General features: G+C 47.9%; 1 protein-coding gene across 1 annotated transcript in view; it reads left to right on the forward strand.

Moving 5' to 3' along the window:
- Nucleotides 1-17,933, forward strand: part of LRRTM4 (leucine rich repeat transmembrane neuronal 4) — a 165,329-nt gene that overhangs the window by 2,681 nt on the left and 144,715 nt on the right. Inside the window, exon 2 of the mRNA XM_058859491.1 lies at nucleotides 128-1,674. Within this exon, the coding sequence (XP_058715474.1) occupies nucleotides 128-1,674 (1,547 nt within the window). The remainder of the gene's footprint in view (nucleotides 1-127; nucleotides 1,675-17,933) is intronic.

The raw sequence follows: 17,933 nt of genomic DNA on the forward strand, positions 1-17,933 counted from the left end.
CGAGGCAGGAGGCGAACAGGTTGTCTCCCAAACCCCCACTGGGCGCAGGCTGTCCCCGAGCCCCCGGTGATGTGGTAATTTATCTGCAAGGTTTTCCAATGGCCCTTTTTCCTTTCGGATCTTGCAGGTTTCCATGTAATCAAGCAGCGGGGAGGCTCCAGGGTGCTGCTGGGGCTGCTTCCCCTGGCGCTGCTGGCGGGGCTGGCGGGCGCTCAGCGAGCCTGCCCCAAGAACTGCCGCTGCGATGGCAAGATCGTGTACTGCGAGTCGCACGCCTTCCGAGACATCCCCCACAACATCTCCGGCGGCTCCCAGGGCTTGTCCCTGCGCTACAACAGCATCCAGAAGCTGAAATCCCACCAGTTCGCGGGCCTCAATCAGCTGATATGGCTGTACCTCGACCACAATTACATCAGCTCCGTGGATGAGGACGCCTTCCAGGGGATCCGCCGGCTGAAGGAGCTGATCCTGAGCTCCAACAAAATCACCCACCTGCACAACAAGACCTTCCACCCCGTGCCCAACCTCCGCAACCTGGACCTGTCCTACAACAAGCTGCAGGTGCTGCAGGCGGAGCAGTTCAAGGGCCTCCGCAAGCTCCTGATCCTGCACCTGAGGTCCAACTCGCTGAAAACGGTGCCCATCCGCGTTTTCCAGGACTGCCGCAACCTCGACTTCCTGGATTTGGGCTACAACCGCCTGCGGAGCTTGTCCCGCAACGCCTTCGCCGGCCTTTTGAAGCTGACGGAGCTCCACTTGGAGCACAACCAGTTTTCTAAGATCAATTTTGCGCACTTCCCGCGGCTCTTCAACCTCCGCTCCATTTACTTGCAGTGGAATAGGATCCGCTCCATCAGCCAGGGGTTGACGTGGACATGGAGTTCCTTGCACAACTTGGATTTATCGGGCAATGACATCGCAGGGGTAGAGCCCGGCACCTTCCAGTGCCTGCCCAACCTGCAAAAGCTGAACCTGGATTCCAACAAACTCACCAACATCTCCCAGGAGACCATCAACACGTGGATCTCGCTCATCTCCATCACTCTGTCCGGGAATATGTGGGAATGTACTCGAAGCATTTGCCCCCTGTTCAATTGGCTTAAGAATTTCAAGGGAAATAAGGAGAGCACCATGATCTGTGCAGGCCCCAAACACATCCAGGGCGAGAAGGTGAGCGACGCTGTGGAAACCTATAATATCTGTGCCGAAATCCAGGTGGTGGCTACCGAAAGGTCCTACCAGGCCCCCCAAACCCCCCAGAGACCCCTGTTCATCCCCAAACCCACCGTTTCCAAACTGGAAAGCCACCAGCCGACATCCGCGATGCCAAGCCCTTCCGCAGACATCCCAACGCCCGCGGTGGAGCCGGAATACGAGCATGTGTCCTTCCACAAGATCATCGCGGGGAGCGTGGCCCTCTTCCTCTCGGTGGCCATGATCCTGCTGGTCATCTACGTGTCCTGGAAGCGTTATCCTGCCAGCATGAAGCAGCTCCAGCAGCACACGCTCATGAAGAGGCGCAGGAAAAAGGCCCGGGAGTCGGAGAGGCAAATGAACTCCCCTTTGCAGGAATATTACGTGGACTACAAGCCAACAAACTCTGAGACCATGGATGTATCCGTTAATGGATCTGGACCCTGCACCTACACCATCTCTGGCTCCAGGGAATGCGAGGTATGAACCATGATCCTCCTAAAACCATTTCAGCTGCTGGGAAGGAGAGGTAAATGTTTGAAGCTCTTGAGGTATCTCTAAATATTAGAAAGATTAATGAGATTTTGTTCTTTTTTTGGTTGTTTTTTTTCCTGCTTTGGGGTTTGCTCTGTAGAAGGTTCTCTCGCGTTAAATGACAACAGGCAGGGAAGGGATGGTGATTATTTTGAATAATTAAGACTTATTAAAAAAGCGATTAAGTTGGAGTCAACAACTGTGATAAAGGCATCTGGAGTGTTGTTCTCCTCCTGTTTGCACCCATTTGATGAGCTGTGGCTACAAGAGAATCCTATTTTTAATGGATTGGTAGATACAGAGGAGCTTAAGAGCCTTTTCTGGTTTAAAACTAAATATGGAAACCTCTTTTCTCCAGACCTCACATCAAATCTTGAGGGGTTTATGGCCTATTTCATGTTATTGCCAAAGATTTCCTGCATTTTTGATCTGGTTCAGGAGCAAACCAGGGGACAACAGGACTGCAGCAGGATCTTGGAGTTGTTTTCCTGGAGCAGCAGGAGCACAGAGGCTCCTCTGGACTTGAGCCTTTGTCAAACAGCACATTTGCAAATGTCTGGGTTGGGAGAAGGGGATTCTTGGAGGGTTTAATTTCATTTCAGTGATCAGTGGAGGCTTAGACAGCCCTGCTGGAGTTGATTTCCACAATCTTCAGGCCGTGTCAGGATTTGACTCAGCAACATGGGAAACACAATCAGGAAAAGCTCTCAGCGCTTCTCTTCTGCTGTCCAGCTTTGCAAGGAAATTCCAAATTGTTTTGTTGCTCTCCTGCCAATGACTCCACTGCTGTGGATGCAGGGGATGGGTTTGCCTGGAATGCTGCTGCTTATTTAGAGCTGGCAAAGGAGGATTTGCACAATTCCACTGCAGTCCTGGTCACTTAATCCGGCTTGTGATGTGGCACCAGGTGGACTTTGCTTCCTTGGTTGTGGATGTTCTACTGAGAGTGTTTCATGTGCCTCTTGGAGCTTATTCCCACCCCTTGGTGCAGGTTGGGATTGGCTGTGGGAATTCTGAGCCCAGGTGCTGTGGGAGGTGTGGTGAAGATGAGCAGAGTGGGATCTGCAGTTCTTGGATCTGGATTGTTCAAAACCCAACGCTTTCACTCTCTGACAATGGGGCGCCTTTTGAGAGGTTTCATATTTGCCACCTGAACTCCCCAGATGGTTTTGGACTGTGGAGCTAAGGGGAAGGAAGAAAAATGCAGTGGTTTGGGATTGCTTTCTCTGGAGCAGTGTTGTCTTCAGAACAGAACAGAAAACCTGCCATGTCCCTGTCATTGCTCCAGGAAATGCAGAATGAAGGTGTGCGGTTTGGTTTATTCACTGTTACCAGCACAAGTAGAAAATGAGTGATGGTCAAGTCATTTTGAATTTCCTCTGGCTGTCACAAAGAGCATTCATGTGTCCCCTTCACACTCAGGTTTGACACCACTGAGGTTTCATTAGCCTGACTAAAATGTGGTTTCATTTGCTCCGTGGTGGTAAGCAGACAGATGAATGTGCTCGTGATAACCGAGTTACCATCCAGGTAACGACACCGTCCTCCCTAATGCGTTTTGGATCACACAAGACAGGGACGATGTTTGGGAGACTGGAATTTGGATAATTGGGATTGCAGCAGGTAATTGCGAGGCTCAGGAGTCCTCCCAGGTGCAGCAACACGAGGTCAGTGTGGCGTAATTCCCCAGGTGGCCGTGGTTGTTACACCCAGCACCAAACACCAGGGGACCCCAGCTCACCTGGCTTCCAGGTGCTGTGGCTGCACCAGAACGGTTTCATTTGGCTTAAATTAAACTGATGACAACCTTGCAGGACTGAGGGGGGCGGTTTGTGGTGTCCCTGGGTGTAAATCAGACTGTGCAGGACACCCCAGAGCTGTGTCTGACAGGTCACTCCATGTTTGTGTCCTTATTGAGCAGCCAGTGGCTCTTTGCACACTGTTACAGACTAATAAATAATAGAGAATAATAAAGACTTCAGGAGATGGAAAGCAGATCATTGAAGGCACATGTAGCAACCCAAAGCCCCCACTGAAATCCTGTCTTCAGCTTGGATTTGACATTCTGCGTCTCCATAGCTACAAGGTTCCACTTGTAAAAGGAGAGATATTCACTGTACAGCACTTAAAAATGGTAAAAAAAACCCTTGTAGAGTCTTCAGCAGTGGAAAGGGTTTGTGTTTGGTGAAAAAAAATAGGAAATGGAACCCCTCTTTATTTCCTAATTTATCTGTACTTGTGGAAAACTATTATTTTGTGCAGGTGTGATGCAGCTCAGGCCCATCCTCCCCCGGGGCTGCCTGGCTCATTCCCTGTGCTCAGCCCGAGGTTTCTCCCAAAAAAAGAAGCTGTCAGAGGGGAGAGGAGTGCCTGGATACCTGCGTGAGGGAGGCAGGCTCCAGGACTCTTTGCTGAGCAGTTGATTGCTTTTACTTCTTTTAGCAACGTTTCCCAAAGCATTGTCTGCTTTCACCCCCCGTGCCTGGGGGCGGCTGAAGGCCCAAAAAGGGGGTGGTTTTGGGAAAGGGTGATGGATCAATTCCATTTGAACTGGGAAAGGAAAGGGATGCCTGCTCAGACGCTGCTGTGGGTGGTGGGGTGGTTTTTGAGGTCAGGTGAGCAGAGCTGGTACCTGCACAGGGATCATTTTGGGCATGGAAGCATCCAGCTCATCCCATCCATAAACCACTCATTTTCCACGGCAGAACCCGCCTGGGAATAACGTGCTGAGGTATCTCCACAGGTTCTTCTCTCCACAGCAGCTCCAGGGATGGTGTTGTTTTAAAATTCCATGAGGTTTTGAGCATTCAGCAGAGTCCCACAGGTGAGAGCTGCCCTGGAGCAGGGCAGGTGCATCTGTGCTTTGTGGGGCTGCTTTTCCCAGTCCCTGCTTCAGGAATTATTCCTTGTGCTGGGGAGAGAGAGAGCCAAAGGCAGGCTGGCTGCAAACGGGAGCGACTTTGGCAGCAGTGGGATTATAATCACTGACACCTGGCCTGTGCTCGTCTATTTAGTCTCTTGGCAAGGCTTGCTAAAATAACTGGATGCTCCTGATTTTGGCTCTGGCCATCCAGTTAGCAGAGTGCTGCTCCCTCAGCCTGGGATTTGCTTTGTGCCTCTCCCTCCCTCTCACTTTCCCATTTATTTGTACATTTGCTGGAGATCTGGAAGCTGTAAAAAGGGATTTCATAACGCCAGCTATGGTATTCTGTATTTCATGCACATCACAGTCACAGAATATCTGGGAATGGCTGGCTGGTGTGGGGAGAAGGAAAATGTTTCTGTCTCCTGGAAGGTCATTGCTGTCCCCTTTCCCAGGCTGGCAGGGACAAAACAAACAACAGGCAGACAGGTGAACAGCTTTTCTGTGTGAACTGAGCGCTGTGAGGTCGCTTTTTACACCTCTCCTTCTCCATGTCTGGCCATACCCCGTGGATAAACAGCCACCTGTTCACACACAGGGACAGCTCTGCTGTCTTCTCCACAGGACTGGAAACGGGGCTGGTTGTCACTTGTGTTCACACATTTGAAATCAGACACAGAATCACCTTCGGTTGGAATTCTGCTCTTTCCCCTCTTTCTGTTGGGAGGAAGTACACTGATAAAGGAATTAAACCGTGGTGGGCTGCTGCAGACCTTCTTCTGAGCCTAATTTCAAGGGAAATGTTGCCATGCTGTGTTTATTATTTATTAAACATCATGGTGCTGCTTGGAACCAGAAGCAGAGAGGATAAACCAGAATAGTTTCCATCTCCAGAGAGGGTTCAGGGTGAGGTTCCAGTTCTGTAATGCAGCATTAAAAGAGGTGCCCTGGGGGCTCAGCCTGAGCTCAGAGTTGTGACCCCATGGGAGAAATCCCTAGAGGACTGCCTGAATTTTACATTTTTAAGAGCAGTGGTTGCATTTCCTTTGGTCATCAGCCTGAGGGGTTTGTGAGGAATGCTGAGCAAGGACCGCTGGCTGAGGAGTTCATCAGTGCTGGGGAAATGGAAAGGGAGTGATCCCACAGGTGGGATATCCCAAAGAGATGGGATCCTGGGAGGCAGGAGCGAGGAGAATGGGAGCAGGAACTCTTCATCAGCCCTCTGTGCTCCCTGCAGGGCCAAAGCACCGGGGGTTTCTTTCCAGTGAGTCTGGGACACGGGAGGATGAGTGCTGTTAACTGAGATCTTCTGCTTCTTTCTGTGCTGAGGCTCCTTCTCTCCTCTCCCAGCCCTCTGTGGAACCTGAGTTTGTGCTGGGCTGTAAACTGAGGGTGAACCAGCCCCAGGAGAGTGTCCTGAGCCCTGGGGGTGTGGGGAGAGTCAGGAAAGGGGAGGGTGACCATGTTGCTCCTCAGAGCTCTGCCCGTGGGAGCAGCAGCTCAGAGAAGGCACATTTTAGCATTCAGTGAATCATAAAACAGCTTGGAAGGAAGGGTTTAAGATCACTCAGTGCTACCCTCTGCCATGGGTGGGGACACCTTCCACAGCCCTGGGTTGTGCCAAGCCCTGTCCAACCTGGCCTTGGTCATTCCAGGGATCCAGGGGCAGTTTTTACCACTTGGAGCCTTTATTTGCCCTTGGTATTGCAAATATAACCCCGGCCCGAGGGGAGCTGTGCTGGAGAGGCACCAATGATGTAGCAAGAAATGCACAGGGGCAAAATTTCCCTGAGCTCAGCACTTGTAAAGTGTGAGAGTTCCCAAAGATGTTCCCAAAATTGACTGGCCGTGTTTCCGGCGGAGCTGAGCCAGCTGTGCCTCCTGCAGCAATTGAGGGCTGCAAATTTGGAAAGGAAATGCAGGAGGATGTGGAACACTTCTGACACTCTTACTCGGTGCTTCCTCTGGTGCCTGGCTGAGAGAGGAGCTCATCAGGAATTTGGGCTGGGGATACAGGTGCTGCTGAGACCTTGGAAGTGGATTGCCCTGGGACAATGCAGAACTCGGAGGCAAAGGGAGGAGCTGAACTCCCCAAATTCTCCTGAGCTTGGGAATTTCCCTGAGCAGATTCCAGGCATTGCATTAGGTCTGTCCTGAGGCTGACAGCTCATTACCAGAGCTCTGTGATTGCACTGTGGATTCCCAGCCTTAGGCACAATGTCCAGCTGGGACCATCCTCCCACTGCTTCCTCCTCACCTTTTTTTCCTACTTCCCCAAACGTTGTCACTTTCCAGACCCCTCGTGGTTTAAGTTGTGCATGGTGAGGGTGCTCATATGGAGAGGCTGCTGCACTGGAGAGCTTTGTGCAAGAGAGGACACTTGTTCTTCCCCTTGTATTCCTTGTGAGGGATTCCTGCACTCCTGGAATTGTGACAGACACCCTTTTTCCTCTCCATCTCCCTTTTCCCTGCTCTCCCCCCTTCCCCTGCCTTTGCTTGCACCCTGAGATGTGCTGCCAGTGTTTTAAGGAGGAGGAAGGAATGGAATGTAGTGGAGTTCATGCCAGCAGGGACAGCACTCATGGAACTGGTGAAGGAATTGTTCAGTTGTGTTCCAATTTTAAACACATGCAAAATACAAGACACATGCTGGGAGGGGCACACAATTTTATTAGGAAATGTCCTGCTGCTGGAAATATTCCTGACACTGTCCTGGAAAGCAGGGCTGACCTGAGCCTGGATGTTGGGAATTTTCTCTGAAATCCAATGGCTGCAGTGGCAGGGAGCAGGCTGGGAATAACCAGGGCTGCGTTCATGGTTTGCTCTGCTCCTGGACATTCCTTTGGACTATCATCTGTCCCTGGCAGAAGACACAGCTTTCAAATCCATTGGGATTGTGGTTCAGGCCCCAGCTTTACCTGGTATCATTGGAATTCCCAGGGATGTGTGCATCCCTCCATCCTGTTATCCACGGTGAAAATGCTGGGACATGAGAAATTCCACATGATCCGTGTTTACAGAGCCCCAGGAGTGCCATTCCCAGGCAGGTGTTCCAGCCCTGAACACGGATGGGCTGCGGCCACAACATCTGACACGGCTCAGCTTTTATCACCTCTGTCCCCTGCACAGCCAAGTGAGCTCAGATCACCCCTGGGTCTTCCCAGCTCCACCCAAAGATGTGTGGATCGATGCTGAGGGGTTTCCAGGGAGTTGTCAGCTCTGTCCTGCTGCAGAGCTCCGCTTTGTTGAAGCTGTGGTACACAGGGAAGGGATGACATGAGAATCCTTGGCCTGGAGGATTTGTTTTTTAATTTACAAGGAAATAGGAATCTCCTCCTGGCACATGGATCACTTGTGGTGTTGTCATGGGCAGTGGACTGGGAATTCCTCCGGGGCCCCAGGCCAAGGAAGGAAGGACCTGTTTGGCGCTGAGTGCAAGCTCTGAGGTGTCCAGGGAAAGGTCAGGCTCACTCTCCATGTCTCGCACTCTCATCCACCCAAACCCCATTTTTCCAGGCTTTTCCAATGCACCGAGGGTGTCTTTGATGGAGAGACTTGAGTTGTGTGGTTTTGCTGGTTTTCAGTCCGTCCTCATTAAAAATCAGCTTCTCCTGCTGTGAGAGCCTCTGAAAGCCCCGCTGGTTCCTCACCGCTGCCAGCCTTCACCTCCACAGCCACTGGGGTTATCTTTGGGCCATGGTGGATGCTCCAAAAGGAACCAGCAAGGCCATCAAATTCCTGCCCCGGTTCAAGCAGCATTTGTTAATGTTCTAAATCATCTTGGGCCTGAAATGTGCTGCTCCTTAAATTTAGAACGATGTGATTGCCTAAAGCCTCTCCATGTTGTAATAAATTATGGTTGTATTAAAAATTCGGAGTATATAAGAAAGATATGTTTTGTAGAAACAAAACTAAATATAAAGCATGGAAAAGCCTCTCCCCCCAAGTGGGATGAGGCTTTCTGCCGAGAGGTTGCTGATTACCAGCAACGCCCAAGATAACTAACCAAAACTGGCCCATCAACCCAAACAAACACACAGGACACGGACCATCAGGAAAACAATGACACTGGCTCGGGAAATTATCTACCTCCGGATCCAAGCAACGCCCTGCGGATTCCAGTGGGTAGAGAAACTGATCAATCGAAAAAGACAAGTTCCAAAAGAAAAGCCTCGCCAGACTCAAACATCTCTGTGTCGAAGAAGCAATCAGGGAAAACAAAGGAGGAAACCCGGCCAAGATATTCATCGGCACCAGCCCGGATTCCACCACCCTGTCATGAAAACTTTAACTTTGCAACACACAGAGTCTCCTTTGCATGAGAGGAGACTCTGGCCGGACACAAAAATAATATCATCATTCTAGGGCAGGAAATCCATTCACTGGACAATCAAGGACACTTGGTGAATGGAACTTGCCTGGAATTTTGGCCTGAGGACTTAAAAATCCTATAAAACCCCAATCCTGAGGCTGCTCAGACGTGGATTTGGGAAACCTATACCTCCGGTGTAGACCCCTGTCCACCCAGCGCTGCGCTGTTCTTTTTATTGTGGGTTTTTATCGCTGTTTCTGTTTATTATTGTTTATTAATAAATTTCTCTTTGATTTTATCCCAAAATTGCCTTTGCATTTATAACAGATTGGTGCCGTGACTCGGATCGGAAAAACTGTGGGAGAACCTCGCTATCCAGGGGGGTACCCCCGCTGATTTCAGCGGCCTGGGAAGCCGAGAACCTCCGCAGTTCACTCCGACACCCGAACCAAATTTAGGCTGAGGTAAAAACCACAATAAAAGAGAAATACGGATCCAGGAAGAGCTCGGGAAAAGAAGCCGCGGCTTGGTAGCTCATAAAAAGTCAGTTGTGCACGAAGACATCCTCGCAGGAAAATTGCTGTAAGTACTGCAAGGTTGAGCGGAGTGATTGGGCAAGCGTGTGTGAGACGTGATCTGATCACGGAGCGAGAGCGGACTCCAAAGCCGCGGTTCCATCCTCCCGCGAGGGAATTGGCCGGCCACGGAGGAAGCGAGTCGGGGTGAGAGGACTCTCTCTACACGTTTGTAAAGCCTGGGGCCAAAGGGGTGCTCTGGGGGACTGGTCACGAAGGGCTGGAAGAGGAAGAGGACGTCCAGTAGAGCTCGGGAAAGAGTAAACTCTTCTAGCAATCAGGACCCAGGAGAGGTCCGGAGGAGAGATCAAAGCGCTAAGAAAAACCCCGGAACAGCAATCCGAGAAGGTGAGTATTAGCAGACTTTTTGACTCTCAAACTACAAACACAACGCAGAATACTAGGTAAGACTTTTGTTTTTTTCCTTCACCATGGGACAGAAAAAGAGTAAAGTGCAAAAACCAGTAGACGCGAGAAACCCTTCCATAGAAACGAAGGAATTGTTAGACATCCCACCAGAAAGTCCTTTGGGTTGGTTGTTAAAAGAGTGGGAAAATTGCCCTGAAAGGAAAAGGAAGTCCAAGGCAAAAATGATCTACTATTGTGCCGAGGTTTGGGGTGGACAGAAACTGAGGCCCCATCTCACTTGGCCAATATTAGGAACATTTGAAAAGTGGACGTGCAATGAGTTACTCTCGTATGTAGAGAGCAAGGTCCCCTCGGACTCCGAGGAACCGGAATATGCCCGACTCTGGCTAAAGGCCAGAGTAGGACTATTTCCGATCAAACTAAAAGATGAAACAAAAACAGAAACCTGGGAGCCCCTGGATCATTTACCTCCTCCATACCACGGGCCTGCAGGGTCTCCCGTGGTGGACCAAGTGGTGCCATCAGCTCCCACGAGCCAGCTGGCACAACCAAGTGAAGCACACGCATCGCGAACAGGGGAACCGGCGCCAGCAGTGGTTCCGGTGGCCCCTCCCCTGGCTCCTCCTGTGGGAACCGCGACCGCCGCGGTTTCCCAAGAAACCATGGTAGCGCAAAATAGGGGATCTCCGTATCCCCCATTGCCCGTCCCGTTGCCCCAGCCAGATCCCCCAACTTTGGAAAGGGGGATCCTTCATAATAACCTAGCGGCAACTGATTTTTCATCAGCAATAAAGGAACAAACTCTCAAAAACCCCTATTCCCCCCCCTCAAGCAGGACTCGGTTTAAGTCTAGACAGATGAGTGAGGAATGGGAAGAGAATGAGAATAGGCACAGAATGTTCCCTCTCAGGGAAGTGCCTACTGCTCCAGGAGTGATTGGATTTGTGAATGTACCCCTAAATTCAGGGGATGTGCGGGCATTTAAGAAAGAGATGGGAAGATTGTTGGATGATCCGTTTGGAGTGGCAGAAAGGTTGGATGAATTTTTAGGCAGTAGCATTTATACCTATGAAGATCTCATGGCTATCTTGAGATCTCTGTTTAGTCAAGAGGAAAGAGAAATGATTAAACAAGCTGGTATCAGGGAGTGGGAGCGGCGAAACCCTCAGGGAACGCCAGGCACTCAAAAGTGGCCGAGCGTAAGCCCGAGTTGGAACGCCCAAACAGAGGATGGTAGAAGGAGCATGAATGATTTAAGGAATATAATTGTGCAAGGAATAAGGGAAGCGGTTCCCCGGGGCCAAAATATTAGTAAGGTGTTTGGGGAATGTCAAGGGAAAGAGGAATCCCCCACCGAGTGGTTGGAAAGATTACGGCGAAGTCTGCAGATCTATTCTGGGACGGACCCTAGTTCTCCGGTAGGAGAAGTGTTACTTAAAACACAGTTCGTGGCGAAATCATGGGAGGATATTAGAAAGAAATTGGAAAAGATTGAAGGGTGGCAGGAGAAAGGTCTCCAAGAGCTTCTGAGGGAAGCTCAAAAGATTTACATGAGGAGAGAAGACGAGAAACAGAAACTTCAGGCCAAAATACTGGTGGCCGCAGTAAAAGAAGCTCAGAAACAAGAACAGGCACACGGCAAGTTTAAAACAGCGCCGAAAAAGCCGCAGGAGCCACAGAAGAATGGCTCCGCCCCGCGGAGAGATCCCCCAGAATGTTTTTACTGTAAGAAAGTAGGACACATACAAAGGAATTGCCACCAGAAAATGAAAGATGAAAAGGTATTTCAAGAAGATTAGGGAGGTCTTGGGCTCTTTCAGATGGGGATGATAACAGCAAAAGAGCCCTTGATAAAATTAAAAGTAGGTCCCCATCGCGAGGAAATAGAATTTTTGGTTGACACGGGAGCTGAGAGAAGCACCCTGCAAAAATTACCACGGGGATGCGTGGTAAGTAAGGAAAAGGTAGTGGTAATCGGTGCGAAGGGAGATCCCTTCAAAGTTTCTGTAATTAAAAATGTGGAAATAGAGTCTGAAAATAAAATATGCCTAGGAAATTTGTTATTAGTAGAAGAAGCCGATTACAATTTGTTAGGTAGAGATATGATTGTCTCATTGGGTATAAACATTGTCGTAAAGAATTCTGAATTAGTAATAAAGATATTCCATTTGACTCCAAAAGATGAAAAGGAAATCGATCCCAAAGTGTGGCATTCAAAAGGGGAGGTGGGGAAATTAGATATTACCCCCATCAAAATTGAAATAGAAAACCCAGAGGACCCGATAAGGGTAAAACAATACCCCATCCCGATAGAAGGGAAAAGGGGTCTGAAACTAGTAATTGATGACCTCCTTAGAGGAGGTACCCTCGAACCCTGCATGTCTCAACATAACACCCCCATCCTGGCAGTGAAAAAAGCGGATGGGAGCTTCCGACTGGTGCAGGATCTCAGGGCAGTAAATGCTAGGACCCGAACCAGGTTTCCGGTAGTGGCAAATCCTTATACTTTACTTAACAGACTCTCACCCGAGGATGTATGGTACAGTGTAATTGATTTAAAAGACGCATTTTGGACTTGTCCTTTGGATGAAGGGAGTAGGAACTTCTTTGCCTTTCAATGGGAGGATCCGGACACAAACAGAAATCAACAGTTAAGGTGGACGGTCCTCCCACAGGGGTTTGTGGAATCACCCAATTTATTTGGACAGGCATTGGAACAATTACTTACTGAATTCATTCCAGAAGAAGGGACAAAGCTCTTACAATATGTAGATGATTTATTAATTGCTGGAACCATGGAGGAAAAGGTCAGAAAAAGTACAATTTCATTATTGAATTTTCTGGGGAAAAAGGGGTTGAAAGTATCAAAATCCAAACTGCAGTTCACGGAGCCCGAGGTAAAATATCTGGGACATTGGATTTCTCAAGGGAAAAAGATGCTAGATCCTGACAGAGTGGCCGGGATTTTGGTGCTCCCAGCCCCAAAAACGAAAAGACAAATCAGGCAATTTTTAGGGCTCCTGGGATATTGCAGACAGTGGATTGAAGGATACAGTGAAAAAGTAAAATTTTTGTATGAAAGATTAAACACAGATAGAGTAAAATGGACCACACAGGATGAAAGCAAGTTTCAGGAATTGAAAACTGCACTTATAACTGCTCCTGTTCTAACCTTGCCAGACACAAATAAAGAATTCCAGCTATTTGTTGATGTAAGTGGACAAACAGCCCAAGGAGTTCTGACCCAGGAGTGGGCAGAAAAGAAGAAGCCCATAGGATTTTTATCAAAAATCCTAGATCCAGTCAGTCGAGGGTGGCCCACTTGCTTGCAAGCAATTGTTGCAGTAGCTCTGTTAGTCGGGGAAGCAAAAAAGATAACTTTTGGAGCCTCTTTGACAGTCTACACCCCACACGATGTAAGAACTATCTTACAACAAAAAGCCGAGAAATGGCTAACTGATTCGAGGCTTCTGAAATATGAAGCCATGCTAATTAGTTCGCCGGGCCTCGAGTTGAGGACAACTACTGTCCAAAACCCGGCGCAATTTTTGTTTGGGGAACCAACAGGTGAGCTGTTGCATAATTGCATTGAAGCAGTGGAATTGCAAACTAAGGTAAGACCAGATCTGGAAGATCAAGAGTTAGAAGGGGGAGAAAAATGGTTTATTGATGGTTCATCAAAAATGGTAGAAGGAAAAAGAAAGTCAGGTTATGCCATCATAAATGGTAAGACTGAACAAATCATAGAATCAGGTCCTTTGCAAGCATGTTGGTCGGCTCAAGCCTGTGAACTGTTTGCACTCTTAAGAGCCCTCAAAGGCCTGAAGGGAAAAAGGGGAACTATTTTCACCGATTCGAAGTATGCATTTGGGGTAGTGCATACTTTTGGAAAAATATGGGAAGAAAGAGGTTTAATAAACACCAAGGGAAAAAGACTAATACATGGAGAAATAATTAAACAAATCTTAGAAGCTATCAGGGAGCCCCAGGAGATATCAGTAGTCCATGTAAAAGGACACCAAACTGGGTGGCGGTTTCACACCAGGGGAAACAATCTAGCGGACAAAGAGGCGAAACGAGCTGCGTTACTGGCGGTAAGTATTCCCGAGATCAGTCCCAAAGAAACCCCAGAAGTGTCCGTGCTTCCTTCAGAGAAGGAGCAAGAAGATTTCCAGAAGGTAGGTGGATATTTTAAAGAAAATAAATGGTGGTTGCCAGACGGGAGGGAGCTGGTTCCAAAAAGTATAGCGAGAGGAATACTCAGGAGATTGCATGAACAAACCCACTGGGGAACCCGGGCACTGGCTGAACAATTTTTAAAATTTTTCGGATGTAAAGGAATTTTTGAACTTGCCAAGCAAGAGGTACAGGGGTGCGTGATATGCCAGAAAGTAAATCGTGCCAATTCAAAACAAACAAATTGGGGTGGCCGGCCACTTTCGTATAGGCCATTCGAGAGAATCCAGGTAGATTTCACGGAACTACCGAAGATTGGGAGAAATAGATATTTATTAGTAATAGTGGATAAACTGACACATTGGGTCGAGGCATTTCCCAGAGCAAAGGCTACGGCCCAAACCGTATCTAAAATTCTACTAGAGGAAATAATTCCTAGATATGGGATAGTAGACCATATCGATTCTGATCAAGGGACTCACTTCACTTCGAAAATCATCAAACAACTGTCAGATGCATTGGGAATCAGATGGTAATATCACACCCCCTGGCACCCTCAAAGCTCGGGACAAGTTGAGAGGATGAATCAAACCTTAAAGTCACAATTATCCAAATTAATAATCGAAACAAAAATGACTTGGATCCGATGTCTTCCTTTAGCTTTGTTAAATATCCGGACCATGCCTCATTCTGAAACCGGTTTATCCCCTTTTGAAATGCTATATGGAATGCCATATAGGCATGGGATGCCGGTGGCACACCCTCAAATAGAGGATGTGCAATTACAACCTTATCTCATTTCTATAAATAAAAATCTACAGGAACTCCGGAAAAAGGGATTGATTCCTCAGAGCACAACCTTGGGATTTCCAGTTCACAAAATCCAGCCGGGCGACAAAGTATTGATTAAAGTGTGGAGGGAACTTCCCCTCAGTCCGCATTGGGAAGGTCCCTTCCTCGTTCTCCTGACCACGGACACTGCTGTACGAACGGCCGAGAAAGGGTGGACACACTTTTCTCGGGCCAAGAAGGTTCCGGATTGCCAAGCCCCCGAGTGGAAGATCACCACCCCGCCAGGAGATTTGAAAATCAAGCTCCGAAGGCACAACAAATGAACAATAGCGAGAAGATAAGTTGTAATATCCGCGATTGTTATTGTTTCCCGTTTATACATTTTAAGTGCGCTTATTGTAAGCAGATTTGGGTAACTCATTGCATAAGGGGTTATAAACCAAGGGGATTGTGCACTAGGTGCTACGAAAAAGAGCTAGACCAGACCAATCGATTCCTGATACTTGCGACTCGAGCGGGCCTTTTGGAACTTGACTCTCCGGAGTGGTTCCTGTTTTACCAAAAAGGATTAAGGGGTCAGCTTGATTGCAAAGCAGACCCCTTGGAAATTGAGTGCCGAAGGACCATAAAAGTACCTTGTAGATTTGAACCAGTTAAAGCCTCTCGGTGGGCAACCTTCAAGCGGAGGTTTGCCATCAGGACATCAAGGGCCCCTGAAGACAGTCCTTGCTGCCGGGAAGATGGTTATCCCCGCCGTATACTTTTGTACGGGCGGAGGGAATGGCAGAGGGATGCAATTGTGGGGAATCCTGATGTCCCTGAGCCTAGTCATGTACTCGATCAAGAAAATAGAGGCCGAGGCCCCCCTAGGGGAGGCTCCCCAGGGGAAGTGTGAGCAGTGTCAGACTGCCCCAGAAAGCGAGCTCATGACCAAGTGCCCTTCGGAACTACAGGCAGGTATTTGTTGGTTAAACGGCACTCAGCTTGAATTATGTAAATCAGAAAGGAAAATCTGGTGCTCAAACTCGGGAGCAAGTATCAAGGAAAAACCTATTCGGAACCTGGAAGGAATAGGGGCTGCTGAGACCCACTTCCGAAACAAAAGAGAAATAAAGGGAATTCCCCCAATCGAGGTCTGTGGACAGTGTAATAAGACTGTCTGGATTGGGGGAAAGAAGCATTCGACGTTTTTGGCATACCACCGAGTTAACCCTACCTGCTACAATGAAGCAAGCTTAAAACCGTGCATGATGGGGGGAAAGCTGTACTGGGAAGGGAAAAATGTAAAACACGAGACAAGGCTGACATTCAATAATGAACCTATAATTTTGGAATTATTGAAGTCAGACGATGAGAACTCGTGTCTTCAATTCGACCCAGTGTTTTGCTTTTCAAAGGATGAAAAGGGATTGGATCCAGAAAGTAAAATAAAGCAAATAGCTATAGATCTAAAACGGAAAGAAATGGAAAATAAAAAGAAAAGGCTGGAGCAAGAGAGGTTAAACTCTCTCAGCGAACAATATGAATTATTAGAGAAACAATACGATAATTGGAAATTACCCAGCCCTAACCAAAACTTGTTTGTTGACTTAATGCAGGAAATAGCCACTGAATTAGGTATATCCAACTGCTGGATATGCGGTGGTTTAAAATCAGCAGAGAGGTGGCCATGGAAAGGAGAGGGATTGACCCCGGAACAAATATTAAAAGGGACAGAATTAAAATTCTCAAAAACTACCCGGAGGCCAGAGGGATGGGTCATAGATGACCGAATAATTGGAACGTTTTGCATTAGCCGGGAGGGAAAAGAGTTTACCGATTTGGTAGGATACACTCCGTGTGTAAATACACTCACGGTAAACTCAGAAAAGAAAACAAAAATCTGGCACCCGGAATCGCCCGAAGGATATTGGATCTCCTATCGGGAAAACAATTGTGAATGGGTAGAGACTATTGGATTGTGTTGGAACAAGAAACCGGGGGCCAATCCCTTCCATGTTTTCATAGGCCTGAGGGATTATTGGGAGGATCCGGCAAAAACTAATAAAAACTGGGAAGCTCCCGATGGAATTTACTGGATATGCGGGAAAAAGGCATACAGTGAATTACCTCGGAAGTGGAAAGGGTCATGCACACTGGGACTAATTCGGCCGTTTTTCTTCACCCTACCAAAAGATGAGAGTAAATCCCTAGGGGCTCCCCTCTTTGAAACTTTAGCCCGACAAAAGAGGGATCTAAAAAAGATATTACCGATAGCAGGAGGGAGCCAGAAATGGAACGAGGAAGAATGGCCGGCCGAGAGAATCATACAATACTATGGTCCGGCCACCTGGGCGAATGATGGCAGTTGGGGTTATAGAACCCCCATTTATCTTCTGAATCGGCTCATTCGACTGCAAGCGGTAATGGAGGTAGTTTCCAATCACACCTCAGAAGCCCTGGAACTCCTAGCAAGGCAACATTCTCAAATGAGGGCCTTTGTTTACCAGAACAGACTAGCCCTCGATTACTTGCTAGCTGAGGAGGGAGGGGTGTGCGGGAGATTCAATGAATCGGAGTGTTGCATGGAAATAGATGATTATGGCGAAACTATAAAGGGACTAGCTGCAGAAATCAAGAAAGTGGCACATGTGCCCGTTCAAAAATGGAATTCTATTCTACAAGCCTCTTGGTGGGATCAAATTTTCGGTCAAGGGGCTTGGTGGAAAAAGCTAGTATTCTTTATAGGATGTTCAATAGCCGGAATCATCTTTTTACCTTGTTTAATTCCTTGCCTGATTAGGCTAATACAATCTGTAGTGCAAGGAATGCAAATTGCCGCCCTCCCAATAGATCCAGAAAAATCACAAGATAAAAGTGCCCTTCTTTCTAAATTGCTGGTTTTAGAAGAAGAGAAAGAGAGTAATAAGGCATTAAGGGCCTTAGAAAAATTTGAAAACGAACATATGCTGACCACCAAAATTGACAATTAGACAAAGAAAAATGATGATGGAAAAAGAATAAGAAAAGGATACTTTTCTTTAAAAGGAGTGTAAAATAACGAATTTTTAAATGTGATAAATTATTAGGTGGGGGACTGTAATAAATTATGGTTGTATTAAAAATTCGGAGTATATAA

This window comes from Poecile atricapillus, chromosome 29 (genome assembly GCF_030490865.1).
Source record: "Poecile atricapillus isolate bPoeAtr1 chromosome 29, bPoeAtr1.hap1, whole genome shotgun sequence".
Classification (NCBI taxonomy): domain Eukaryota; kingdom Metazoa; phylum Chordata; class Aves; order Passeriformes; family Paridae; genus Poecile; species Poecile atricapillus.